This window comes from Canis lupus, chromosome 33 (genome assembly GCF_003254725.2).
Source record: "Canis lupus dingo isolate Sandy chromosome 33, ASM325472v2, whole genome shotgun sequence".
NCBI classification, from domain to species: Eukaryota; Metazoa; Chordata; class Mammalia; order Carnivora; family Canidae; genus Canis; species Canis lupus.
Window position 1 is genome coordinate 30,236,257 of NC_064275.1, and position 27,838 is coordinate 30,264,094.

Sequence of the window (27,838 nt, forward strand, 5' to 3'; positions counted from 1 at the left end):
TTGGACTCAAGAGACTGAATTGGGAAGTATTCCTTCTTTTTAAATTTTATGGTAGAAAAATGGGTATTAGTTCTTCCTTAAGTGTTTGGTGGAATTTATTAGCGAAGCCATCTGGGCCTGGAGATTTTTTTGTTGTGATTTTTAAATGTAAATGAAATCAATCTCTTTTAGTAGACAGGTCTATTCAAGTGGTCTGCTTCTTCTTATGTGAGCTTACGTAGTTTCTTTCAAGGATATTATCCATTACATCTAAATTGTTGAACTTTGTGGTATAAAGTTGCTCCTAATATTCTGATTTTTCTTTTAATATTTATATATTCTATCATCTCTCTCATTCCCTATATTGGTAATTTGCTGTCTTTTCTTTATTTCCTGATCAGTCTCGTTAAAGGTTTATCAATTATTTTGATCTCAACCAGTTTTTGGTTTCATTATTTATGTTTTTCTGATTTTTATTATTTCTTCCGTCTGCTTATTACATAGTTTCTGTTTTTATTTACAGTATGTCCTCCATTTCTCTCTTTCTAGCCTTTTACACTTGGCATTTATTCTTATTCAATTTTGTTTGGAAAAGTTTTTAAGGCTATGAATTTTCCTTTGATTACTGTTTTAAGAGTCTCATGCTCTACCAACCGAGCTAGCTGGGTGCCCTTGATTACTGTTTTAAATGTATCCTGTGGATTCTGGTATGTATTTTCATTAAGAAAATCTATAATTTCATTTTATATTTTCTTTCACATAAGAGTTAATAGGTAGTTTTAAAATTTATAGTTTGCTATGCCTTACATTTTTTTTTTTATTTAAGATTTTATTTATTCATGAGAATACACAGAGAGGAGAGAGAGGCAGAGTCACAGGCAGAGGGAGAAGCAAGCTTCATGCAGGGAGCCTGACGTGGGACTCAATCCCGGGTCTCCAGGATCACACCCTGGGCTGCAGGTGGCGCTAAACCGCTGAGCCACCAGGGCTGCCCTGCCTTACTGTTTTTGATTTTCGAATCATTTATAATATTTCTAACTTTGTGGAACTTTCTAATATTTTCTTCTCTACATGGTCTGCGTAAGAAACAGCTTGCTGTGGGGTGTCTGGGTGGCTCAGTCAGTTAAGCAACTGCCTTCAGCTCAGGTCATGATCCTGGTCCTGGGATCAAGCCCCACATTGGTCTCCCTGCTAGGAGGGAGACTGCTTCTCTGTCTCCCTCTGCCACTAACCCTGCTTGTTCTCTCTGTCAAAAAACAAAACAAAACACAATAAACAAAAAAAAAAACCTTAAAGGAAAAAAAATAGCTTGCTGTGATTTGTTTACTTTTCCATTTGTCAGTAATTTGAAGTTTGAACATTATCTTTCAGGTAGGGTGAAGATGTGGTTTTTTACATTTTTTAAAAATTTAAAAGAGACACAACATTATAAATAAAGCTAAAGCTACAAATTCCTTCCCTCACCTCCCAAAGAAAAACCACTGCAAAATGGTTTTGTATACTTCAGAAGTAGATGTGTATCATTCCCATGCATGTTTTTATGTTACTAAATATGTATCCATAAACTGTATAGCCTGTTGTTATTTTAGTTTATATAAATAGTATCATACTGTATATTTTCTTTGCAACTTTATTCATTCACCATTGTATTCTGAGATTTATTAATGTAGATATGTTGCACTAGTGAATAATCTAGTTTATGCACTCCAGCTGCTATACGGCACACTGCATGAATAAGTAACAATTATCATTCTCCTTTGTTGATTCCAATTTTTTACTATTATAAAGAACTACTATGAACATCTTTATACATGTTCATCTTGAGTAAATTTCTACTTAGATACCAAGAAAGCAAATTTTTGAGAGTGTCTGAGTGGTATAGTCTGTTAAACATCTGACTCTTGGTTTCGGCTCAGGTTGGTTGTGAAGATCCAGCCCTGAGTTAGCAGCCACAATCACCATGGAGTCTGCTTGAGTTTCTTTCTCCCTTTCCCTCTGCCCCTCCTGCTCATGCTTTCTCTTTCTCCCTAAAATAAACAAATAAATCCTTAGAAAAAAAAAAAAAGAAGTTTTTGACTCATAGGGTATGAGCATTTATTAGATACTGCCAAAGTCTTAAAAGAAGTTTTACTAATTTATATCCCCACTAATAGTGCTCGCTTCGGCAGCACATATACTATATCCCCACTAATAATACCTAAGTTTCCTATTTTCCCAAGTTCTTGGCATCACTAGACATTTCCATTTTTTCAATTTTTAAAACTTATCAGAGCTAATTAAACCTCTTATATAAAGAAGTATTTATAGATGGAAACTGAGATGCTGAATTACTGCTTTATGTTTTATAGGTATTCCATTACTGAGTCTTAAACTACTAGTTTTAAAGGTATAAAATATTTTTAAATATTTTATTTATTCATGATAGACACGCAGAGAGAGAGGCAGAGACACAGACACAGGGAGAAGCACGCCCCCAGCAAGGAGTCCGATGTGGGACTCAATCCCAACCCCAGGATTACGCCCTGAGCCAACAGCAGACGCTCAAATACTGAGCCACCCAGGTGTCCCAGTATAAAATAATATTTTTGATGTTTATTTTCTAGGCCCAAAGAATAATTTAACCATAGCAGTGTGCCTGGAGTACAATGCTTTGGCTTTACCATAAAATTGCTTTAACCCAATGTTAATATCATCAGACTACTCTGAAGGATTTTTCAGAAAATCTGTTGCTGTTACAGTGCTGCTGAGTATTTTTTACACTGTTGTTAATTAAGTGTGACTATCCAGGAGGAATTTTTGTGTAGTCTCAGGACAGGAGCAACTACATGTATCTTGAACATCTGGTTCATTTTTATTAATGAACACTGTTGGTCTTAGCTCTTTAATTATGCTAGATGTTGGAAAGCTATTGCTAAATACAAGGTCTATTCTAGCAATGTATAGGCCTTAAAATAATAACCTCGCTTCTTAAATTCATGTTACCATTTCTGTTCTCATTTTCTTTGTTAATCTTTATCTGCTTTATTTTTTTCTGTGGGGAGGTGGTAAGAGCAGAGGGAGAGAGAATCTTAAGCAGGCTCCATGCCCAGTGTTGAGCCTGATATGGGGCTTGATCTCACGACCCTAAGATCATGACCTGAGCTGAAATCAAGAGTCAGATGCTCTGAGCCACCCAAGTACCCCTGGATCTACTTTATTTTGTATGCATTTTTCTAAGCCACCACAATTAAATATTCAGTTGAATAAATTCATTACCCTAAGTAAAATGATCAATGCTATAACATTTATATTTAAAAAAATGAATTAAAAGTTTCTATGCCATCATTCTTTTTTTTTTTAATTTTTTAAACTTTATTTATGATAGAGAGAGAGAGAGAGGCAGAGACACAGGCAGAGGGAGAAGCTGGCTCCATACACCGGGAGCCCGATGTGGGATCTGATCCCAGGTCTCCAGGATTGCGCCCTGGGCCAAAGGCAGGCGCCAAACCGCTGAGCCACCCAGGGATCCTGCCATCATTCTTTTATACTGTCAAAAACATATCTGATTAGAAAATATATTCTGAAAAAAAAAAAAAAAAAAAAAGAAAATATATTCTGGGATCACTTTGGTGGTTTTTTTTTTTTTTTTTTTTAAAGTTTTTATGTTTAGTAATTTCTACACGCAACATGGGACTCAAACTTAACAGCTTGGAGATCAGGAGTCGCAAGCTTTACCAAATGAGGCAGTAAGGCACCCCTGGTGCTTACCTTTTCTGCTACTTCCCGCACAGACTGAACACTTGTTCCATACAGATGGTTGTTATACTGGCCAGCTTCAATAAATTTATGTTCCTGAATATCTTTTTCCATCTGCTCTCTTGAAGTCACAAAATGATAATCTCTTCCATCTACCTCATAGTCTCGCTTTGGTCTAGTTGTATCTTTAATAGAAAATAACTTGAGGATGTGTTTAGTATTAAAAACACAACAAATCCATTCTCTGCTTCAATAATTGTCTTGTAAAGTTCAACACAATGGGAATTAATTGAAACTTAAAAGCAAAATATGGAGGAATTAACTGATAACTTAGCATAAAATCATTAAAGAAATGGTACTGTTTCTTTTTACCATACATGGTGACGAAATGATAAAGAAATAATTAAGAATTTTTATGTGGTTTACTCACGAGGAACACATGATCCAAATTTGTCAGGAAATTCTGAGATCAAGTCATCATTTATCCTGTCTTTCATAGGTCCCAATATGATCACTGGTCGAGTATAATTAACTATAAAGATAAACTGCATGTTAAAAGGAGTAAACACTCAACAAACAACAATGTACTTTAGAGAACAAAAGTATCCTTAGATATTATAAAAAAATGTTTTTCTTTCTCCACCAATGATGCCTAACTTGCTAGTTTATAAACCTTTACGGAGATCTTTTTTTTTTTTTTTTTTTTAAAGATTTTATTTATTTATTCATGAGACACACAACAGGAGACAGAGCCAGAGACACAGGCAGAGGGAGAAGCAGGCTCCATGCAGGGATCCTGATGTGGGACTTGATCCCAGGACCCCAGGATCACGCCCTGAGCTGAAGTCAGACGCTCAATCGCTAAGCCACCCAGGTGTGTTCCCCTTTACTAAGATCTTAAACTTAAGTCAATCTCTCCTATTGGAAGTCACACATTTGATAATTCAATCAAGTTAAATTAAGAATTTTAGCAGATAGTGTTTCTATACATTGCTAATATCTCATTACAAATGAGAAGACAGTTTACTGTTTACTGATCCTTTTTGAAGTAGAAATTGTTAGGAAGGAGATCAAAGAAGGGGGGAAAAAGTGGGTTACACTTTACACTGGATTGTAAGGAATCATGCTAGAAGCAGGGAGATTGACAGTATGAATCAGAATTAACATTATGGTAGCAGGGATGAAAAGAAGGTTTTAAGTAAGGAAGATATGAGAGAAGAATAAATAGGGCCTAGAAAGTGATTGGACAAGGGAGAGGAGAAACAGAGAAAGATCAAAGATGTTTCCAAAATTTTGAACAAGGGTCACTGAAGGGCAGTGATGCAATCATGAGCACTGGAAAGAAGTTGCTGAGGAAATAAAATAGCAATATAAAACAGTTAAAATGACCAGATCTAACTTACTGTGAACTAAACCATGTTTCATAAAATACATATAACAAATTTCTATAGATATACAGAAAAAAATATACAGCAAAATTCTAATAAAACATTATTTTGAGGTGTCAGACTTATTTTCTAAGCTAAGAGGCATATTTTTCTAGATTATAAAACATCAAAAGGCTTCACAAACCTTCTTGTTGATTCACTGGCTCATAAGATAAGACATATTCTTCTTGACCACCTATTAGTTTAAAATACAGATGAGAAAGTCTATTAAGATAACTAATGCTAATTTATTTCTTCATATGTAACATATAAATTACTAGGACTTTCCTGAGAAAATAGCAAAAATGTGGAAAAAGATACTTTATAAATTATTTGTGGCAAGATTAAGTTAAAGAAGGAAGTGGCAAATTATGAAGTCATAAATTTGATAAATGTAAAAACAAAATATAACTGTGTTAACAACTACTTTTCTGTTATTCTGTCTTTTAAATTCTAATTAGATCCATTTAAACCTTAATTTGTGATGTCATGATACTACTTTATTTAGAAGCTATTAAATCTCTTAAAGATTAATACTTTAAAGAACAGTTCTACATAAGTGTGTATTTATGTAATTTACTGCTATTAAGAATATGCTGCTATTTTGATCCCACCAGATATAATATTTAATAGGATATATATACATATTTTTGTAATTACAGCTATCTTATAATAAGAAATTTTAATGTAAAGGTCAAACTATTGTTACTATTTCACTGATGAAAAAACTTTACTAATTGTTCTAATAATTCATTTATTCAATTAAAAATAACATTTAAAATGAGTTTTAAAAAGCTTTAGATAAGAGCATTCCTTTCTTCTAGAATGGGATGCTCACAATTTATGAATTTCTCAATAAGGCCAATTAGATCTTCAAAAACATCAATAACAACCCAAACCTTTTGGATAAAACTAAATCCTTTCCTTTCAACTCCAACTACGAATCACATAAGATAGTAAATGAAATAAAGTAGATTTTGCTTTGATTTAAAAGCACTTTAGAAATTAAGTCCTCTAAGATTAAATTAAAGGTTTAGAGCTTAAGAATATACTCAATAAAAAACTTTACAAATTGTATCTGGACTCAGTAAAAGGAACTCAACGAGTTAAAAATGCTAATTCTCAACACACACACGTACAGAAAACAAACTAGGAAGGACTTTTACTTCAAGTGGTTCAATGAAAACAATGTTGGATAACATATTTGAGGATTTTCTCCTTGATTATCGAGCTTCCACAGCAAATTTTTCACTAAATTTGGCATTGGTTTATATCATATATATGCAGCTGTAGATCTTTTAAATGTATATACTGGCTTTAAAAGTGTATTTTACTGTTTTAAAAGTGTCCTTTCCTGTCTTAAAAGTGTGTTTTACTGTTTTATTATCATAATATATAAAATATATACTTACAAGTTGCTTGAAAAAATATTGTATGTAAAACATGGTTTACATATTACAAAAACATGCAATATGAAATTCCACACCTAATAATTCATGCAAATGATGAGACAGACAATATATACTTTCATTACCTCTTTCTTTTTTTTTTTAGTCTGGAAAGCTACTCAACTACTCTGTGGTGAATTCTAATTATATATTAATAAAACACTAATAAATCACATTCCCATACCAAAAAACCAAAATTATGTAACTATAACGCAAAAAATAACTACCAATCAAATGAGGGTTAAAAGTATATATTGTGAACATGAAAAATATCAGAGACTGATGTTAACAGGGTAGACCTTTTGAGCAGCCATACTCATCTGTAATCAAGATTACTTTCATATTAGACAGCAGTAAAAAAAAAAGTTAGAAAAGCAATTTTAATTTTTAAGATACCACAACTGATAATATTCATGTATTTCCCCCCTCCTCCCATGCCCAAACCTGTTAAAAAAACTTCACATGCTTGTATAGTTCACTTAACAATATTATATACAAGAATGTAACATAGGATACCAAAAAAGATATCAGTATTATTGTTTGAGCAACTGTTGAAGATTTTTCCTTCATCTTTTACGTTCACTAGAAGCTGGTAATAAACAAGAACTTGATCTAGATCAATACTGGTGACAAAGAATAAAAAAGGAAATAAAGCTAACTATAATTTAGCACTACTGAAAAACACTTTAATTCTCAAATTAAAAACAATTACTAAAGAAAATGGCAAAAATACAAGTTTATTTCTCATTTAACTAGATATTTTCTTGTAAAAGATACACACACACATACACACATGTGTACTATGTACACAAATAGCACTGCTTGTAAAAAGGATTTTAGAGATTTATTAAAATTTTGGAAATTAACTTTTGTACATATAGTATGACTTTATTTTTCAAGTATAGATATTAGTTGGCTTTCCCTGATTTTAAAATATTAAGCATCTAATGTTCAGTTTTTTGAATGTATCACTAAGACAAAAACCTCCCAAAGGATATATATTACTTCTGATTACAAAAGAACAAGTAACTTAAAACACTTACGGTAACTACTTTCACTATCGCTGGCATTAGAAGTTATATGCTCTGAAATTGGAGGACAATGGAAAAAATTAAAAAAGCAAATTATCAAGATAAACACAAGGCGACATTACAAATGTTGAGATATAAATCACACATACTCAAAGAATTTTTAAAAAGCATTTCTGATTTTCTTTGAAAAGTTTTTTCCCCCAAATAAATAGGAATTAGGAAGGAAAAAAACCTGTGATTAAGGACAATGCTCCATTTTTGTACAACACAGTTTATGAACAAAATCTATGACAAATATCCAGTAGAATATAACAGGGCAAAGTGATCCTAAATTAGTCCAAATGTAGACACAGAACCCAAAAAGAGAAAATGCAGTTGACACCATTTGATTTATGAAACAGTAATGACCGACGAGAGACAAGTTATATTTGAGCAGATACCCATTTTAATGAAGGGATATCTTAAAAAATAAGTGATCTTATTTTGCTTTTTAAGTTCAGCTTCTTTCTTGTTCCTGAAATGAAATCCTTGTTTTTGAGATCATACGGATAACACATTTTAGATGTTATAGATTCATATACTTCAAAAAAAGTCAAATGGAAGGTAATTATAGAAGGTGGGATTGTATTTTAAAACAGACTAGTATTTCTGAGAAACTCTGTTTTGATGAAACTGACAATGGCTGCTTTGCAAAACAAAAAAATTAAGCAAATACATTTACTTGTAAATTGCCTGGCATCTCCTTGAAAGCAACCCCATTTTATAACTTGTTTGGTAAATACCAGGTACTTTCCCCATATAAATGTAATCTTGATTCTCTCAATAAGTATCTTCCGTTGAGTATAAAAAAATTATTTATAAAAACTAAGAAACAAAATTTTCCATAGGAGAAAGAGAAATTTACATTTCTTACATGAGGCAGGGAAAAAAATTTTAAAGGATAAGGAAACAGCTTGAGGAGAAATATCTGCTGTATCATACCACCCACAGAATCTCCTAAAATCAAGATGCACTACTGAAAAGTTCTGAGAGTGGTAGAATTTAAAGATTTCAAATGAAGGTAATAGTTCCTGAATTGCTGTCATAGTGAAAAATAAGTCTGCTATTCTAACCTGTTAAAACAAGATATAATTTTCTTTCTCGCTTTTTAAAAATTGCAGTATAGTTGACATAAGATATTGTCTTAGTTTCAGGTTAAGGATGTAACTTTCTTAATTATGATTATGTATATTTTAAATACAGCAGAGACATTAAAAATTATGATTGTACAACATGACAGGCACATGTAAAATGTTTTTTAAAAGTTTATATTTAAAAATTTCTTCCCATGTTATCACATGTATTTTAAAACAATCATCTGAAATTGTTGTATAATGCTCTATTGAACTGATAAATCATAATTTACTACTTATTACTCAGACATTTTAGTTTGCTTTATTTTCCACAAACATCAGTAATTATTAGGAATGTCTTCATTTATACAGCTTTTTATCCGTTGTCCCATTTCCTTAAAGTTCATTCCCTGAAGTAGGAACGACACACAAAATTCTTAAATTTATAGTAGGATTAGTATTATACTACAATCTCTAATATGTAAAAGAGAGAAACATTTGTTACTGCAATGGAGTGAGTGAAGGGGGAAGGTAAAGTGGAAGTATAGAAGAAACAAAATTAACAAAATTCTGAGTTGACAACTGAATACTCAATAGGGTTTATTTTACTATTCTTCTACTATCGAATATATTTGGCTATGTTATATAGTAAAAAGTTAGTTACTACAAATCTCTTTTCTGTCTTCTACTCATTTCAAGTTCTCTAAATATACTAATAGTTGCTATGAAATCAAATTCTTCAAGTTCTTTCAAGCATCTTTTCATGCAACTCTATAATAAAATTCTGCTGTTCAAAGCATGGCCCTTCATCATCACGGCTTGGGAGTTTATTAGAAAGGTAAAATGCTTTTTTTCCTTGATAATTAAAAATACATTTTTAAAGAAACTTCATCAAAAAAGGTATTCAAATATCCAATAAACATATAAAAAGGTGTGCAAGTTTTTCCTGTAATTTTCCCCTATAATTACTTATCAGAGAAATGCAAAAAGAAGCCAAAATGGCTATCTTTACCATCCATCAGAATGGCTAAAATGAAAAAATAAAGAGATATGCCAAATACAGAAAAGAAATGTAACAACTGGAACTCGTAAGGGCTGGGGGTGGCAAAATTGGTACTGGTGGGGGTGGCGAAATTGGTACAACCACTGTGGAAAATTATTTAGCAGTACCTACACTAAAGCTCAACAGATGTATAGTATGCATGACCTAGCAATTCCTTTCCCAGTATTTCCCCAACAGAAAGGCATATATATGTTGACCAAAAGACATAATACAAGAATGTTCAAATCAGCATTATTCAAAATAGCCCTAAATATAGGTTTATTTATAAATCTGAGATAATACACATAGTTTTGTATTTTTTCAATTATATGAGCATTTAAAACAATGTCATGTTTTAATATGATTTTCAAAGTTGTATGATAAAATATGAATAAATAATTCATTAATAACTTCCCAAATGTAAGACATTTTAGGATGGTTTCAAAAATTTTTTTGACTGTAATTTCTGAATAAGATTAAAATAAATTTCCTGATATATTAACCTTAATCTCTATCTCTGGTTACATCCTTAGGATAATTCCTTGAAGAGGAATTAGTAGGTCAAAAGATGCACTTTCCAAGATATGCATAATGGTAATATATTAAAACTAGTCATTCCATACAACTCTACCACTGAGTTCTCCTTTAAAAGAATGTTTGTAAAGATAATGGATAGAAACTATCATTTTGTTTATTGATTACTGGGGACATTAAGTATTTTTATACACTCATTTCATTTGTTATCTTTTGAGTGTTCTTCTTATAGCCTTTGTTCAGTTATCAAATGAAGAATTAGTCTGTTTCTTATTGATCTGTTAGAAATTCATTGTGTAAAGATATTATCCCTTTGACATACATGGTATATTCTTCAAGTTTTAGTTTTGATTTTGTTTATGATGTTGCATGACCACAACCATTTCAAATTTCTCTAACCAAGTCTCACTTCTAATCAAACACTCCTTCCTGAGAATGTATCATGTCTTTTCTCTTTGTTCTCCTTAACTACTACCTACACATCACCAATCTCAAGCAATACTACTACTCTTATTCTTTATACAAATAAAAATAAGTCTGGTTTGGGCATCTAAGAGCTCACACAACTTTGTTTCTAGAAGTCTCTGAGATGAAAAGAAAGGCTTCCAAATACGTATTTCTTTCCTACATGTCTGACAGAGTTTTTGAGGTGTTCTACAAAATGGAAAGCTATAAAAACTGAGCTTGTAAAGTACAAATCTCGTCTAAAACTGTATACATGATCTTACCTCTAAGCACCCTATCTAGCCCCCTCCTGAACTTATTTCCTTTTAGTCTCTGTTAAAGGAATCTTACATTTTTCCTTTTGATCTTTTTCAAAGTTGCCTTCTTAAGACATACAAGCTGCACATGTTTCTATTTCTAGCTTTTCACAAGCTATGATGATTTACTTGCATTCTCTCAGATTTCTACTTAGGTCTGTTAGTCAAAATTAGGATCAGAAACGCAAATTTTCTCATTGTTTCCTCCACTCTTAACAAGGCAAATCAATGATTCATTTAGCTCTCTTTTTTGTAGAATCATGGAGTTCATGTCTATGATAAGTGCTCTAGGGTATCATTTTCGTTTCTCTCCTCTTCAATTAAATACCCTATTTTTTCACAAGTTATATGAAATTACATATAGACATACATTTTTCTTTATATTCAGTGTTATTCCATTTCATCATTGGGTTTGTTTCTCTGAAATAATTTATGACTTTTGGTCTTAGTCCCTTCATAAGTCCTGTTCCAATAAAGCTTGATGAATACCTATAGAACTCACATTTATTTCTTTATATTAAAATCTCACAGGATTCTGCTTAGTTTATTTCTTGTAACTGGAACTTTAGAATATAGATTACCGAGGCTACAAATAATGTCCCTGACCACCCTTACCCAGCATTTTCCCTTGTATAATAATGGGCACCCTGTCAACTGCCAGTCATCTGTTTAATCCAGGTTTAAAATTTTTGCTGATATTTTCCTGTCTCCCTCAGTATCTTCCAAATTAAATCTTGATTTGATCATCAAGTTACCAGGTGAATAAATTGTGTTAGTTCCTATGAGATGAAGCACAAAACCCATCATTTAAGGGATCTTAAGACTGTGTCCAGAAAATTAAATGCTTTTCTAAAGGATACTGTCTGATAATCAGTTACGGTTTTTCAAGTTCTTTTTTTTTTTTTTTTAAATTTTTATTTATTTATGATAGTCAGAGAGAGAGAGAGAGAGAGAGAGAGAGAGAGGCAGAGACATAGGCAGAGGGAGAAGCAGGCTCCATGCACCGGGAGCCTGACATGGGATTTGATCCTGGGTCTCCAGGATCGCGCCCTGGGCCAAAGGCAGGCGCCAAACCGCTGCGCCACCCAGGGATCCCAGGTTTTTCAAGTTCTAATTGTCAAAATGAGAGATGCAAATAAGATGTGGTCAAGGTGTAATTATCCATCATAACAATATCAATAAGGTAAATAAATTCTTCATTTAGTTCCTTTCCAATGAATTTTCTACAGGTCTCAAATGATTCAGCAAATAATAAAAATCTGTGGGTCCTTATGCTGATTCCTATTACCTCTAAAATACATTATCAAAGTAAATTCTATAGCATTAAGAATCTATGGAAATATTTTCCAGTTTTAAAGATTTTAACTGATTATTTCCCCAAAGATAGTAAATTTGTGGTTCTTGCCAAATTCCCAAAAAAGCATAGGCAAAAATAACCAAGTGTGTCTTTACAGAAATAATTACATATAAAGCATACTGCCTTCACTCTAATACAAACCTTTAAGTGCTAAGGAATAAAAATACCTAGATCTTAGATTAAAATTCCAGTATAAAGTTAGCATAAATCAAGGGAAAAAACCTTCTATGCCATATAACATTTATTAATGTAGATCTTAGAAAAGTTAAAAGATATTGGTGATATCATTTGTTTGTTTTTACATGCTGGACATGGAACCCAATGTGGGGCCTGAACTTACAACCCCAAGATCAAGACCCAAGTTAAAATCAAGAGTTGGGTACTTAAGCAACTGAGTCACCGAAGTGCCCCAATATTGGTTATATCTTTAATGACCAGTGGATTACAAAAGTAAGTTTTCAAAATGCTTACTAATCCAAATGGAAGGAACTACCTAGGAAATAGGAAAGATCTTTAGCCTAAGAGATTACTTCTATGAGTCACTGTCACCTAAAATAACTTAGTAATATTCAGTAAACTTTCATATATAATCAATTTGAGAACACCTAAATTTAAAATTTTGTTTGCTAAAAATGACTTGTTTCATCCAGTCACTTCATTTGCTGAATGACTCCTATATATGACTTTACCAAGTTTTATCTGATAGATTAAGTACCAGTTAAAAAATTAACAAAAACAACAAAACAAAACCCTAAACCACTGACAACATCTTGGTTAAAGGAAAAACAAGGGATAATATTTCTTATAATTCTTTCCCTAACTTACAACCTCCTTGAAAAAGAGATCTACAATTTCTACCTCCCTATATTGACTGCTATTTGAATTTGAGGCCCACAATTTTTCTCTATTAACTAAAGATTCATTGCATTTTATAGTTTCACATTATAGCAATGCTTTTCTAACATAGACCCAAAGTGATTTTAACTTGTTTTAACGAAAAAAAATCCTGGGGACATAAAACTGCAAGATTATTTTCTACATTCTAATAATGAGGGCAGGTAGTACTATTTTAAAAAGCTTAAAAAAGTCTTTTATTTAAAAAAAAATCCCCAGCAAAAGTAATTGCCGTAAAAATTACAAAAAGGAAAATGTAATTATGAGTTTTTCAAATGACATGTGAAAAATGGAGCATTAGAAAAACAAAAGGTATGTACTATAGAAATAAAAATCCCAAGCACATTATTAACATGAAAAGTCTAAAAGCAATCTAAATCATATACCTCCTCATGCCAGAAAGGCACTACCATGAATCTCAAAATGTATCTGAAAAAGGTAGGTCTGTAGATGGAGGTTAAAAAATAACTTGGGAGTATTTTGATCACTTACTCAGGCCTTTTGATCCCATGTCGTCAGGGATCTCCTGTAGAGAGTAGTTCCCAGAGAGCAAGCAATAAAAAGATAATCAAAGAAAATAGTTGTCAGTAATGCATAAAATTGGTGCTACAATAAGAGACAGTTCCAAGACCATTACAGGTGCACATATTTTAGAGCATTTTTGTAGATTTCTGAAAGTTTGAAATAAGCTAGCAGCTGAATGTAAGGTACTAAAGAAATGAAAGTTCTAGCTTAGAGGCTGATTTAGGGTAGAGAAGCAAAATTTGAGTTTCCTATTATTATGCTATTTTAAAAGTAAAATTCATGTTGTCTACATATAGTGAAGACATAGGATAAAATGGAATGATTCCAGGAGATCTATTGTTAAGACTGTCAATGCTATACTTAGAAATCAGTAAGTAGCTTCTCAGGTATCCATAGTTTTCCTCTAAAATACAGAGGTTACACTAAGTGTTTCTTCTAAGAACACTTACATCAAATAATTCTATTTTAAACACATAACTTGAAAAATTACTTTAAATCAAGAATTCCTAAGGTGTCACAAAAATTAAGATTGGCATACAAATTAATTTATGTCTGTTAAGTTGATCCTGGTTAAGACAATCAGTAACCTGTTGCAGCTCTTGAAACTGTCTCCATGGTAACAACCAACTGCAGGGCAGTAGGTCCCTCTACATTTATTTTCAGTTGACCACTGGATCCACATACTTACGGTCAGCATCACTTGTTTCCTGCTCACTCTGGTCCTTGTTCTTGTAGAAGGGGAATTTTCGGGAAAAGAGGTTCTTTTTACGCTTGTCATTGAATGACTGCTGAAGAAGAGAAGGAGGGGCAAAACAAAGGGATGTCTACTATCTGTGTGTACAAAGGCCCAGCCTAGCAGCTCTGTGGAAGCTGACTCTTGTGACCACAGTGTGCAGTTTGTATATGATTTTTAATCACAAAGTGAATTTCTAATTTTGTATTAACTCCTCTAATTCTAACATTTCTCCACTGAAAATATTGAAAAAATTCACAGTGTAATTCAGGAATACCTAGAAATAAGGAGTAAGTGCTACTTGATAAAAAAGGGAAGAGTAAGTAACTCAAAATAGTTACTACTATATAGTACAAACCAGTTAACATCTGTTCTTATCAATCCATATTCTTCTTGAAGATTCCCAGGTATGAGGTGCTCTGTAGCAAGTTATTTTAAATTGTTACTCTAGCTATTCAAGTATTTTTTTATGCAGTAGGTAACAATCTTCGTTTTCCTCTGGCTTGAGCATATTCCCTCCCTCCCCTTTTGTGTGGCTTCAACGAACTAACAAAAAGCCACTATTAAAAAAGAAAACCAAAACAATTGAGAAAGTTGTTCTGAATATTTAAAAACAATTAACCAATCTTATTTTTTTTGGAAGAGAAAAAAGGTAACGAAATGCCTATGGTACGAATCAGAAAATAAGAAAACTAAGAGGGGTCCATCAAGCACACAGAATCCAGCAAAAAGATTTATCGATGCTATCTAAGAAAGAGTCAGAGCTCTCCTGGCCAGCTTGAATGCCATCCTAACTCATTTATTGGTTTTTAAGCTCTACTATATTTATTTTTTAAAGTATATATAAATAAACTAGAACCAGTTTAGTTATTGGCATCATATCCTGAACAGGGAATAAAAAGTTAGATGCTTATAAAAGCCAAAAAGGCAATTAAGATTCTAATATAGTTAAAAAAAATTCTAATAGTTTATATAGAACTGCTATGGAGGAGTTACATAGCTGATTTGATGTTTCTTACTGCATAGATGTTGGAAACAGATTTTTGCCCTTCTTCAATGTCCCATTTGTGCCTTTAGAGATTTAAAACCATGTTGCATAAAGAAAGGTGATGTCATTAAAGAGGAATAACTTCTTTTGTAATTTCTGTCACGACATCCCTGTCTCGAAGGAAATGGTCTGACCTACCAATGACAGTAGGGATTATTACTTTTTGAAGTAGGGACAATATGAAAGACAGAAATCTTGTTCTGACTTTTCTTGAGTTTAATCCATGTCATAAGATGCTATCATTATTCTGAAGTATATCCTCACCAGGAAGTATGTTTTGGCATGCCTGTATTTTGAAGCACATGATGCCAGGGGATTAAGGTGCTGAGGTAGAGAAAGGCAATTTTTGCTCAAATTCTATTACTTGAAAGGACTTATTTTGGTAGGAATCTTAACACAAAAACAAGATTAAACTTTTATTTTTACCTTTTCAAATCAATAATTCAGGATTAATAAATTCATAGTTCATTAGTCCAACAGATTGTCTTGATTTCAATCCTAAAATTTGAAGTCTCTGATAATGCTAAGCAGAGGTTAAAAATTAAGCTGATGAGAAAAATACTGTAAAAAAATTTGGAATAAAACTCTGCTTCAATCCAAATTTTAGAAAAGAGAAATAGAAGAAAACAAGTTTCCACAGAGAAAAATTTATGGTAATCTAATTTAGGGAAGAACTGAGTCTTCTTGTTCATGAAAATCATTACTGAATTTAGTCATAATTTTTATGGTATTGAATAAAACTGATGTTTTTAATAAAGGTATTTATCCCTCCTACTGCATATATAGTGGTCAGAGTCAGTTTCACAGCAAACAACCAAAAGAAACATGAAGTTTAAAATGTTTTGATTTTTGATATCTTCGCAGTTAGCCAAAATGAGATATCATAAAGATATCATAATACAGGACAGAAAGAAATGCTTGTTAGTTAAGAAAAGAATTAATTGTATTACATTTAATGTCTTCCAGGTGAAGAATGTATTAAAAGTGAAAACACAAAGCAAAGAAGACAAATATGTGTAGAGAAAACACAAAACTGAAGAAACATACTACCCCTGGATTCTCTACATTTTCAATACAAAAATACTCTATTTACTTATTGTTATTAATGCTATATTGCAAGAGAGCTAGTGTAATAAATATAAGAATAAAATGTCAAATTCATAATATATATTAAATATATAATTTCTATATGTGATATGTCAAAATAGCTAAATGAATGTTAAAAATGTTAACGAGAAACTGAAATGTTATAAGTCTGCAGTGGAAATAAGTCCATAAACCACCATGTAAGGAAAGGAAAAGAGGAACTCAGAATGGGAAATGGTAGTACAAAAGAAATGCAGTTCTGCGTCAATGGCAAGCGTATTTTTACCCCACTCAGTATCATGCATCCTTCTGGTGCTGTGTTAGGACACAGTGACTGTGTATAAGCTTGGTTACAGTCAACAAACAAGACTAAGATTTAAATATGTCGTTAATTCAGTTAACTTCTTACAGTATGAAGGAAAAGTTACAACATGCAACCTCTTTTTCAATACAATGACCATGTATTTTACTAAGTTATTTTTAAAGACATATATAAACAACCACAAAAACTACTATATATATTTCAAATCCTAAGCATTTACTCAGGATTTTTTCCTCTCCCAAATTTCTATTTTAAATATTGCTTCAGATAACACTATGTAATTTATTTTCTGAAAGCTGCAATTTTAAAGGAAATTGTCATTTCTAAAATAACTGAATACATTATATAATTTACTTAGATTTCTTTGATGAAGGATAGTTCTTTTCTTAAATTTTAAGCGTTTGAGTCCTTAGTTCTATCAGAGAAGTACAGATGATAGGGTTAATTAATTTGCTGAGTTAACTTTCCACATTCATTTGAAATATGACCAAAAAATGTATAAAACTTTTGCTTTAGATAAAAAAACAAACATAAAACACTCCTATGACTAGTATTTCAAGACAATATATGTGTTCATATGGTCTTATTTCTTCAAGCTTATTACTACAATATTGTATTGTAGTAACACCACCATAGTACAGGACAAAGCCTGTAGTATCTCTTTCACCGGTTGGCATCTATTAGATTCAAGCAGAATTTAAAAATGAAAACAAAAACACGTTTAAAATTATATATGAAAGAATTTAGAAGTATTTATTGACGTCTATAAAGTCCTTGACTGTCCCTTTCTTTATTCCTTCAGAATAAAAATTCATATTGATTCAAATATTTAAAGCATGGATTCTCTTAATAAATTATATTAGGCATGAAGAGGGGAAATTAAAACTTGTATTATGACCTAGCTAATAATATTTTGGGGCATATTTTCTTAGAAGATACATTATTAAATTAGTTATGATTAATCCAAGTTTCTAACTGGACATCTGAATGAAGGCCAAATTTGTTTCACTTGTAAAAATAACCTCATCAAAGCATGTTGTTAAGAATATATCAAATAAGTTTCAATAATCTGGAAAGGTATGTAAAATGAGTGCTTTAATTTATTACTTAACTTTAGCATCTACTAATACAAAGCATCATGGCAAGAGCTGTTGATAGTTAACTCTTATAGCAAAATCCTTCTGATTTTAATAGTGTAGTTCTGGCAAGAATTATGAAAAAGCCTTTTATCCTCAATTATTAATATCTGGAAAAAAGACATTTCATATACTCACCCCTTTATCTCCTCTTGTTTTAGAATTAAATTTCACTGTTTTTAACCGGGCTCGTTCTTTCTTCTCAACTCTGTCAAAGTATAAAATGCTGTTTTTAAAGTATGTCAAAATATCTAAGCGTCTAACTAGAAATCGTCAGAACTGATACTTTAGTATGTGGCATTTTTATATTCTAAAATCTTCAGAAGTAATCTTAAGTTTGCATCCCAAAATTAATTATAATTTCTGAAAATGAAATACAGGGCTCATTATGAAACAAAACCACTTATATCAAAATACTGTACATGTGTATTTATAAATGCACTCAAATTCCGTAATTATACTGAAATTATGAGGAACCAACTTCTGAATTTAGCAATTTTCTAGATTTTGTTTGATTTGTTGTTTAAATATTAGCTTAGCATGGGGCATCCAAATATGCTAAAAATTAAGCATAGAGGGAGAAAGCAAACAGGGCAAAATGTTAACAACTGGTGAAAGTAGATGAAGGATATGTGAGTGTTCCCTGTACTACTCTTCCTCTTGTACTTATTTTTCTGTAGCTCTGAAATTTGTAATTAAAAATTGGAAAAACAAAATTTAACTCCAGTGATAGATTTGTATAAATACATAAAGTAACCAGTTATAGTACCACAAAAAGAATTTTAAAGAGCTTTAAAATATATTTTTTGAAGGATATACAAGACCTGGTAACCTTCATTATCCTCTAAAAATGAAAAGGATGCCAGGAGTACATGGTTAGGAGGAAGTCTATATAGAGTTTCTATCTTCTGAATTTTGAACTTTGTTAAAGAGCTAACTACTCAAAATAAGCAAGCCAACAAAACTACATGAAAACAAATGTCTCATGTAGATTGTAATATCAATATGAACCTTGTAAAATTTCATGTAAATTAAGCTTTTTATAAATCCTAAATTTCAACACAGCAATTATGTTAGCATATAGCAAAAAACCTTACCAAAATAGTCTACGAATAAATTCATTTATTATCTAGTGATAAGTGATACAGTTTTACTGTGGGTACAGAAGAACCTTTGCAGTCGTGGATTTATTTATTTATTTATTTATTTATTTATTAAGATTTTATTTATTTATTCATGAGAGACACACACAGAGAGAGAGAGGGACAGAGACACAGGAAGAGGGAGAAGCAGGCTCCATGCAGGGAGCCTGATGTGGGACTCGATCCAGGGTCTTCAGGATCACACCCTGGGCTGCAGGCGGCGCTAAACCGCTGCGCCACCGGGGCTGCCCGCAGTCGTGGATTTAAAACTTGTTTTTACTATCCTAGAACAATCCATGACAGGACTAGAACGTCCACGACATGAATAACTAATTTGTAATTTTGCCTAGGCATTTACTGAGGGCACTGCAAAACTATTATTTAGTGAGTAAATGTTAACAACTCAAAATGGCTTTGTTTTCTCAGCAGTATCTTGTTCACTAAATAGCTGACTGACATAAATTGTGTCAATTTGTAAATACTGTTCCTGAATAAAAGCTAAGAATTCTTATGACTACAATTCCTTGTGCTTTTATTAGAAGTAAAGGGGTCTAAGAAAGAGATAGTTCTACTTAAGAAAATACAAATTTTGAATACATTCAAGAATGAAATGGCATCATTAGTTGTGGTTTCATACTGTAGTTTAAGGAAGAAAGTTATATTCTATAATAATTAATTCTATAATAATTTAGGAATTTGGAAACTTAGGTCTTAAAGGTCTTAAGTCTCTTACATCACTTCTGACTTAAAAACCCAACTTTATAGAAGTTTTATACAAAATGAAAAGAATCTCTTTCCACCAAAGTCAATGTATTTTTCATTTGTTACAGGCACACATAAAGCCTATGCAAGATAGGAGGTGCCAAAGGATAAGACAATTTTTAGGAACTCTGATTTTGATATTTAAGATGTGAGGTTTTTACTGACTCAACAAGGCACAGAGGCAGAGGAAGCATTTCTGAATTTTAAGCAGACTAGGTTCTATTCTAGGAAAAAAGTTATGCTGAGGGCTGCATTGCTAAAAGAGGAGTTGCCACCAAATGTATGATCTAGCCAAATAGTTGGATCTTGCTAAATATATGGATCTAGCCAAGAACAGTCATAAATCCCAAAACCACAACTACGAACCTTAGTAATACTTTAATATTCCTACTCTTCAAATTCTATACACGTTATACAAATATATATTGGTAGAGGTCTTTAAATAGGTATATGATTTGGCATACTTCTCAATTATAGACTCGTAAGTATTACATCACAAGCTTGACTTGAAGTGAATTAATTAGCTAGAGTAAACATTAATGTCTCATTAATGATTTTTGCTATCTTAAAACTTAAGACTTTCAGGCAATGATTTGCATGAATCCGATCTCACAAGCTATTAAATTTTTTTTTAAATTTATTTATGATAGTCACACAGAGAGAGAGAGAGAGAGAGAGAGGCAGAGACACAGGCAGAGGGAGAAGCAGGCTCCATGCACCGGGAGCCCGACGTGGGATTCGATCCCCGGTCTCCAGGATCGCGCCCTGGGCCAAAGGCAGGCGCCAAACCACTGCGCCACCCAGGGATCCCCGATCTCACAAGCTATTAGGGGAGAATTATGAACTGACGTTTTAACACCTTTCCTACAAAAGTAGGGACATTCAGCAGCATTTCATAGATCTAGAGAGGGTTCTTTATGCTGGGAGCATCCTGTTCCAAGACTATATCTACTTATTACCACTTTGCCAGTAGACAGTAAGTATGAATCACTATAATAAATGGTTAAAAGCGAAGAGGAAAGACCAGTGAATGCACCAATACTTCCTAAGTTAAGAAAAAAGAGATGTGAAGCAAATTACCAGATAGTTCTAAAAATTTTGATTTACATTTTCAATTTTTAAGTCTAAAGGAGGCAATTCACACAACCAAAAATCCGGAAAGTTTAGTACGTTTCATTACCAACTATATGGAAAAAGTAAAGAGGCTTTCAAATCTCTATACCAATAGTACAAATAAATGGCAAAGTTACTTAAATATATTTATTTTGTTCTGAGCAACTAGTAGGAGCTCTAAAGAAATTTCTCTTTGGGGGCATTATATTCTTTGGTTATATCACTGGTTACATATAAGGTGAACAAAATTAAATGACTGTGAAACACAATATGGAAAACCAAGCATAAAATTACCACCTCAGTAAAAGTATTGAAAAAAAAAATCAACAATTATTTTATGTTGCCGTACTTTCAAGTGGTAAGACTGTAATAGACTTCTACTTACCTGCGTTTACTGGGAATTACCCCAACTTCATCACTCTCCCCATCTGGTGTAACCTGCCTGGCTTGCCACCATTCATCATCAGAAGCATTAATAACATGGAGGATATCTCCAAATTTGAAGTTCAATCCCTGACTGGGAAGGCCACTGTCTTTAGTCTTGTCATAATCAAAAAGGGCTCTATAGAGATTAAGAAGAAAAAAGTGCATGATTATTTTGCTGGTTGTTTGTTTTAAAGTTTTATTTATATTTTAGAGAGAGTGAGAAAGTAAGTGTATGTGTGAGGGGAGGGGCAGAAGGAGAGAATCTTAAAGTAAGCAGACTCCTCCTCACTGGGCTCAGAGTCCAACAAGGTAATCCATCTCATGATCCTGAGATCATGACCTGAGCTGAAACCAAAAATTGGATGCTCAACGGACTGCGCCACCCAGGTGCTGCCCCCATGATAAATTGTTATCATATTACCAATATTAAGTTAACATAGGATTCTCAAAGTGTATATAATCCAGGTAAATAATTAAACAACATACTATGGTATACAAAATAATGCCAAGCTCAAGAATTTGCACTATATACAGAAAGACAGACAAAAGAGAAATACCCAAACTGACTTATGGTAGGTTTTTAAAATGAGGTATACTACCTTATTTCTCCCAATATTGAATGAGAAATTAAAAAAAATGCTTTTAGTATAATAATGGCAAGCCATATTGAATTCTAAAATGAAGCAAACCTAGAGAGTTACTCTAAATTAATAAACAAGAAGTAAATATTAAGAGGTACTCTTTTCTTTATTTTGGCTATACACACTGGGGAAAATAAAACTCCCCGAGACTGGATTCATTAGTTGCAGACTATGAGACTGGATTAACAGAGTGATTATTTTGTCAGTTAATTATTTCTTGCATTTGTTCACAAAACTAGCATCAATAGAATTTTCAGAGTCAATAACAATGATAAAAACTAACCACAGATGACTTTAACCGCTGTCAAATATTTTGGAAAAACTTTGCAGAATGTTAATCTTTAAAAATTTTATAAAAAGTGTTCTATTACTTGATTAATGTACAATGCTTAAATTCTTATCCAAAGTAGTTCTCTCAAGGAAAGAATCCCAGCAATTACATTTATGATATAATTTATTCATTTTTTGGTTCTACTTTGGCAACTAAAAATTAGGATACAAATCATATTCCTTTTTGTGTTAACCAACTTTTTAAAACTGTCTTTTTTTTGAAGTTTTTATTTAAATTCCAGTTAGTTAATACACAATGTAATATTAGTTTTAGGTGTACAATAAGATGACTCAACACTTCCATACAACACCTGTACTCTTCACAAGTGCACTCCTTAATCCCCATCATCTGTTTAACCTATCCTTCCACCCACCACCTTCTCCCCTACGGTAACCATCAGTTTGTTCTCTATAGTTAAGAGTCTGTTTCCTGGTTTGCCTCCCCAGCTCCCTGCCTCTGGCCCACATTCATTTGCTTTCTTTCTTGAATTCCATATATGAGTGAAATCATATGGCATTTGTTTCTCTAACTTATTTTGCTTAATGTAATTCCCTCTAGCTCCATCCACGTTGTTGCAAAAAGTGAGGATTTGATTTTTTATGGCTGAGTAATATTCCATTACACACACACACACACACACACACACACACACACACCCCATAACTTCATTATCTATTCATTAGTTGATGGACATTTAGGCTGTGTCCCTAATTTGCTAATGTAGATAATGCTGCTACAAAGCTAGTATTTATGTATTCTTTGGGTAAATACCTAGTAGTGTTACTGCTGGATCGTAGACTTCTTTATTTTTTTTATTTTTTATTTTTTTTTAAAGATTTTATTTATTTATTCATGATAGTCACAGAGAGAGAGAGAGGCAGAGACACAGGCAGAGGGAGAAGCAGGCTCCATGCACCGGGAGCCCGACGTGGGATTCGATCCCGGGTCTCCAGGATCGCGCCCTGGGCCAAAGGCAGGCGCCAAACCGCTGCGCCACCCAGGGATCCCCGTAGACTTCTTTATTGTCGAAGATTAGAGGAAGCTTAAATGGGGTGTCTGAAGAGAGGGATATTGAAATAAGATTTACTCCCTAAAACCCTAGAAATGCTCAGGAAGTAGAAATGTACAGAATCCAGGTAGGCAGAGATAGGTTACAGCAGTGAAAACAGAAGAACTGGTAGAAACACTTCATATAGCACTTACACCTTCCAGATTCCTTCTCCTGTTCCTAAATCCATAGAAGATGAGATTTAGTTTCTAAAGAAATTGAATTTGAGCAGCTCTATACTCTGGAACTTGGTGGGGAGGGGAAAGGTGCTAGGCTAAAAACAGATAGATTAAAAAGAAATCTGCACACTGAAGACTGAAATTCTAGCAACCTGGTTTATCCTGTAGGTAAGGGATTAAGGATTCTTTTCTAGAGATATTTAATGATCCCAAAGAAAAGAATGACCTGGGGTGGGAGAGGGCAGTAAACAAAAACATAATTATTTTTTAGTTAAATACACTAGCTTCATTCTCTAGTCATAAGGATCACTAAATATTTAAAGATTGCCTCACATATAAAAAACAAGAAAACAAGTAAACTAGAAAAAAGAAATACAGAGAAAGCAGAGAATTAGAGAAGCAGAAGAAAATACTAGAGAAACATGAGAAGATATTGTGTCCTTGAAAAAAGAGGATGACAAAAAAAAAGGGTTAAATAAAATGGGGCTCTCAGAATATAAAATAGGTTATCAGGCCCTCCTCCATACCCCAAATTCTCTATCAAAGAGAAGGCAAATTAAAGTCATTTTCAGACATGCTAAGATTCAAAAAGTATCCCCTCCCACATCCTTTCCTCAAGACTTTATTAGAGAATGTGCTCTGGTAAAATAAAAGTAAACTGAGAAAGAAAATTTAGCATCTAAAAAAAGACGGACCCAGCAGAGAGCTAAAAGGAATACAACAGTGGCAAAGGCAAGTCCCATGTGAGACCTATACAGCAAGTCTATAGAGCAACCAGTCCAGACTGGAGCAGAAAGATGGAAAAAATTGGGGTGCCTGGGTGGCTCAACTGGTTAAGCATCCCACTACTGATTTCATGGGCAGATTTCTTTTGTGAGATTAAGGCCCATATTGGGCTCCACGTGGGCAGGGAACTTGCTTAAGATTCTCTCTCTCATCCTCTGCCCCTCCCTGCTGCCTGGGGCTCTCACACGCATCTCCTCTTTCTTTCTCTCAAAACAAAAACAAAAACAAAAACAAAAACAAAAACAAAAAACAAAAAACAAAAGGAAAAAATCTGAAGTCATAAGATCATATGTGCAACCACAGGTTTCATCATGTGAAAAACTATACAGTCTACTGTAAAATAAAGAAAGATACTTAGTAATAAGTACATGGACAATTAAGCAAATAACACAATTATTATGCCCAGGAAAAAGGAAAAGTTTCAAAAGAAAGGAAGCATGGTCATAATATACTAGTTGAGTAATGAAGATACTACACAGTCACATGACTCTAAATGCTATTAATTTTATTAACAATGATGGTACTATATGCTTGAGTGATAGAGGAAGAGGCAGAATGGAAAGAGAAAGTTATGTACTATGGCAGTTAAGTCCATAATGTCCAAAATTGGTAAACTGAAAGCAGCAATATATGCACATTTAGAAACGTGGAGGGAAAGCAAGGGGGTATGCTAAGAAAATGGAGGATGATTATTTTCAGAAAATGAAATTGGGGATTCTTGAGAGGTGACAGCTATTTTCATTAAGTTTTTTGATAATATATAATTTGCAAAAATATTTACTTCTTTAAAAAATAACAAAAAGGAAAAAAACAAAAAGGAAAGATGATTCATTAAATGTACCTAAAACAAATACAACCTAATGTTTTGATTTTTATGGCTTTATAAGTTTTTAATGAATCACTTATTAAAGGCAACACCTAATTATACTAAGATTAGAAAATACCGACAAGAAGAAAATGAAAAAAAAAAGTTTTTCCTTTTTCTGTGGATATCAAAATCACATAAAATATTTTAAGGACTCTGGAACTGAAGAATTTAATAAATATTGCAAGAATTGGTGGAAGGAGAGAAAAATCTGATACACTGAGGATTCCCAGAACATTGCTAGGGCAGAAGGAATGAAAGGGGTAGGAAAAGAACAAGTGAAGAAAGTGATAGAAGTTTCCTTTTATTATATATCACAGAATAGTATTATTTGAGACAATGTCAATATAATGTCATATGTAAATAAATACACTCCTTGTTTGTAGAGATATTTTTATACACATATACAAACATATATGGGATATGTGTCTATTTTATGAAACACATCCAATCAGAAGAATAGATAAAATACACAAGGAAATGTTCCCCAATAGGATCAGAAGGAATGAAAAAATAATGAAGAATGGTACAGATTACCTGTAGTCATCAACTAAAATTAAAATAATGGTATAATAAAGTACTGAATAAAAGCTCAGCTAAAAAAAAAGTAAACAGAATACAAGTTGGTCATCTGTATTAAGTCCTATTAGCCAGTGAAGTAAAAAAGAACAGTTTATGTACTAATGGTATCTGTTTACTATTATTAGATTTATGCTATCACATTAATCTATTATAGAAAAATAACATGCTTGTCTTCTCCCAAGTACTTAAAAAAAAAAATACATGCAGAAATTTCCTGAATTTGTGTTATTTACTGAGGCTATTCACATTTTAAACTATTATTTACATAGGTTCTCTTTGCTATTATGGAAATTGCCATAGAAATCTAATCATAATTACTCAGAGAACATTATAAAGAATAAAAGTAAGTATTGGATGTTATGACATACCAAACTACAGTATAGTCACTCACTATTATTCAAGGGGTTGTATAACTTTCATTAATACAATAATAATAACATTTCAACTCTTGAAAGACACATATAGGAAATGAATCATAAAATAATGTTTCCTTGGTATGTGATATATTTTTCTTTTTTAAAAATTTTATTTTTAAACAATCTCTATATCCAACACGGGGTTCAAACTCACAACCCCAAGATCAGGGGTTGCATGCTCCAGTGACTGAGCCAGTGCAATGGAGTATAGTCAGGAGCCCCTGCAACGTATTTTTCTATATTAAAACTAAGTCATAGTAAAATATGTGAAGACTTCTTGCATGCATAAAAGGACTGTCATAGTTAGAAGTAAAAAAATTTACCTGACATAGAGGGATCGCTTCTGGCTAGTTCGAAGAGAACCTGATCCTGAACTAATGCTACTATTCATCATCTGCTCCCGTAAGTCATGTATTTTGGCTTCAAAACGACTGTATTCTAGATGGGAAAAAAAAATTTATATTTACAATCTAAAAAATAAGTTACTTGAAATTAAAGTATTAAATATGTTAGCTATCTTATATTTGATTAAATGTGGTTAGAACCTTAAAAGAGTAAAACCTGTATAAGATTTTGGCCAAAATGCAAATTTCAAAAAAAAAATTAACAATTTTCTGAATGTACTGTAAGTTAGAATTGGCTGAATTAGAATTTTCTCATATGCTATTTTAAAGTTCTTATCACATTTAATCAATTAAAAGACAACTTTCATTCATCAAATACTAATATCAATCTCGTATTACTGTCGATTTAACTGTAACTTTAAAAAATTAAAACTCATAATTTTAATTTTTATACTTAAAAAGAACAATTCTATAATGATTTGTAACCAATGCTTTGTTTACTGCCTTTTTCCCCTTGAGGAAATCATTACTTCTATGTGCTTAAACACAGAATTTGTGTGTAGTCAATAATATAGCAAAAACATACCATAAAAATTAAAAAATTAAATTTACTTCAACTCATTTTATAATTTATAAATTTTCAAAATGCCAAAATAAGACACAAAGTAATTTGAATAGACATTTTAGGATTGTTTTTATGTAAAAACAAGTATGATTTGGAAGATGAACTATTTTAAAAACTACATCATAATAAAAACTACTAAGTATTAGTAAAACCTTAAACACTTTTTCAAATACATTGCAATTACACACTTAACACTCTTATATCTTCTTCTCTATTTGTAATAAGCAAATTATTTTCTAGAAATTTGGGTAGATCTCATGAGATTTTCTTGTAAAACTGGTTTTATAGCAAGAGCAAATACCTTGCTTGGGAGTTTGCATAGTTTGTATACTCTTATAGAGTAAGAATAAGTATGATTACTGTGGAGTTATTCTTCCTTTCACCATAGTCACCAAGTTTGTTTTGTGG

At 32.4% G+C, this 27,838-nt stretch overlaps 1 protein-coding gene across 30 annotated transcripts in view; it reads right to left on the reverse strand.

The window, feature by feature from the left end:
- Positions 1-27,838, reverse strand: part of DLG1 (discs large MAGUK scaffold protein 1) — a 236,889-nt gene that overhangs the window by 15,477 nt on the left and 193,574 nt on the right. For 11 of the 30 annotated variants that reach the window (XM_025473488.3, XM_049105592.1, XM_049105597.1 and 8 more), the window contains 9 exons: positions 26,785-26,899; positions 21,573-21,749; positions 18,309-18,378; positions 14,534-14,633; positions 7,633-7,674; positions 6,889-6,924; positions 5,287-5,337; positions 4,145-4,246; positions 3,727-3,899 (listed from right to left, as the gene is read on the reverse strand). In XM_025473488.3, the coding sequence (XP_025329273.1) occupies positions 3,727-3,899; positions 4,145-4,246; positions 5,287-5,337; positions 6,889-6,924; positions 7,633-7,674; positions 14,534-14,633; positions 18,309-18,378; positions 21,573-21,749; positions 26,785-26,899 (866 nt within the window). Of the gene's footprint in view, positions 1-3,726; positions 3,900-4,144; positions 4,247-5,286; positions 5,338-6,888; positions 6,925-7,632; positions 7,675-13,812; positions 13,847-14,533; positions 14,634-18,308; positions 18,379-21,572; positions 21,750-26,784; positions 26,900-27,838 lie in introns of all 30 variants that reach the window. The other 19 variants (XM_035709913.2, XM_025473548.3, XM_025473517.3 and 16 more) reach the window with 5 other exon arrangements.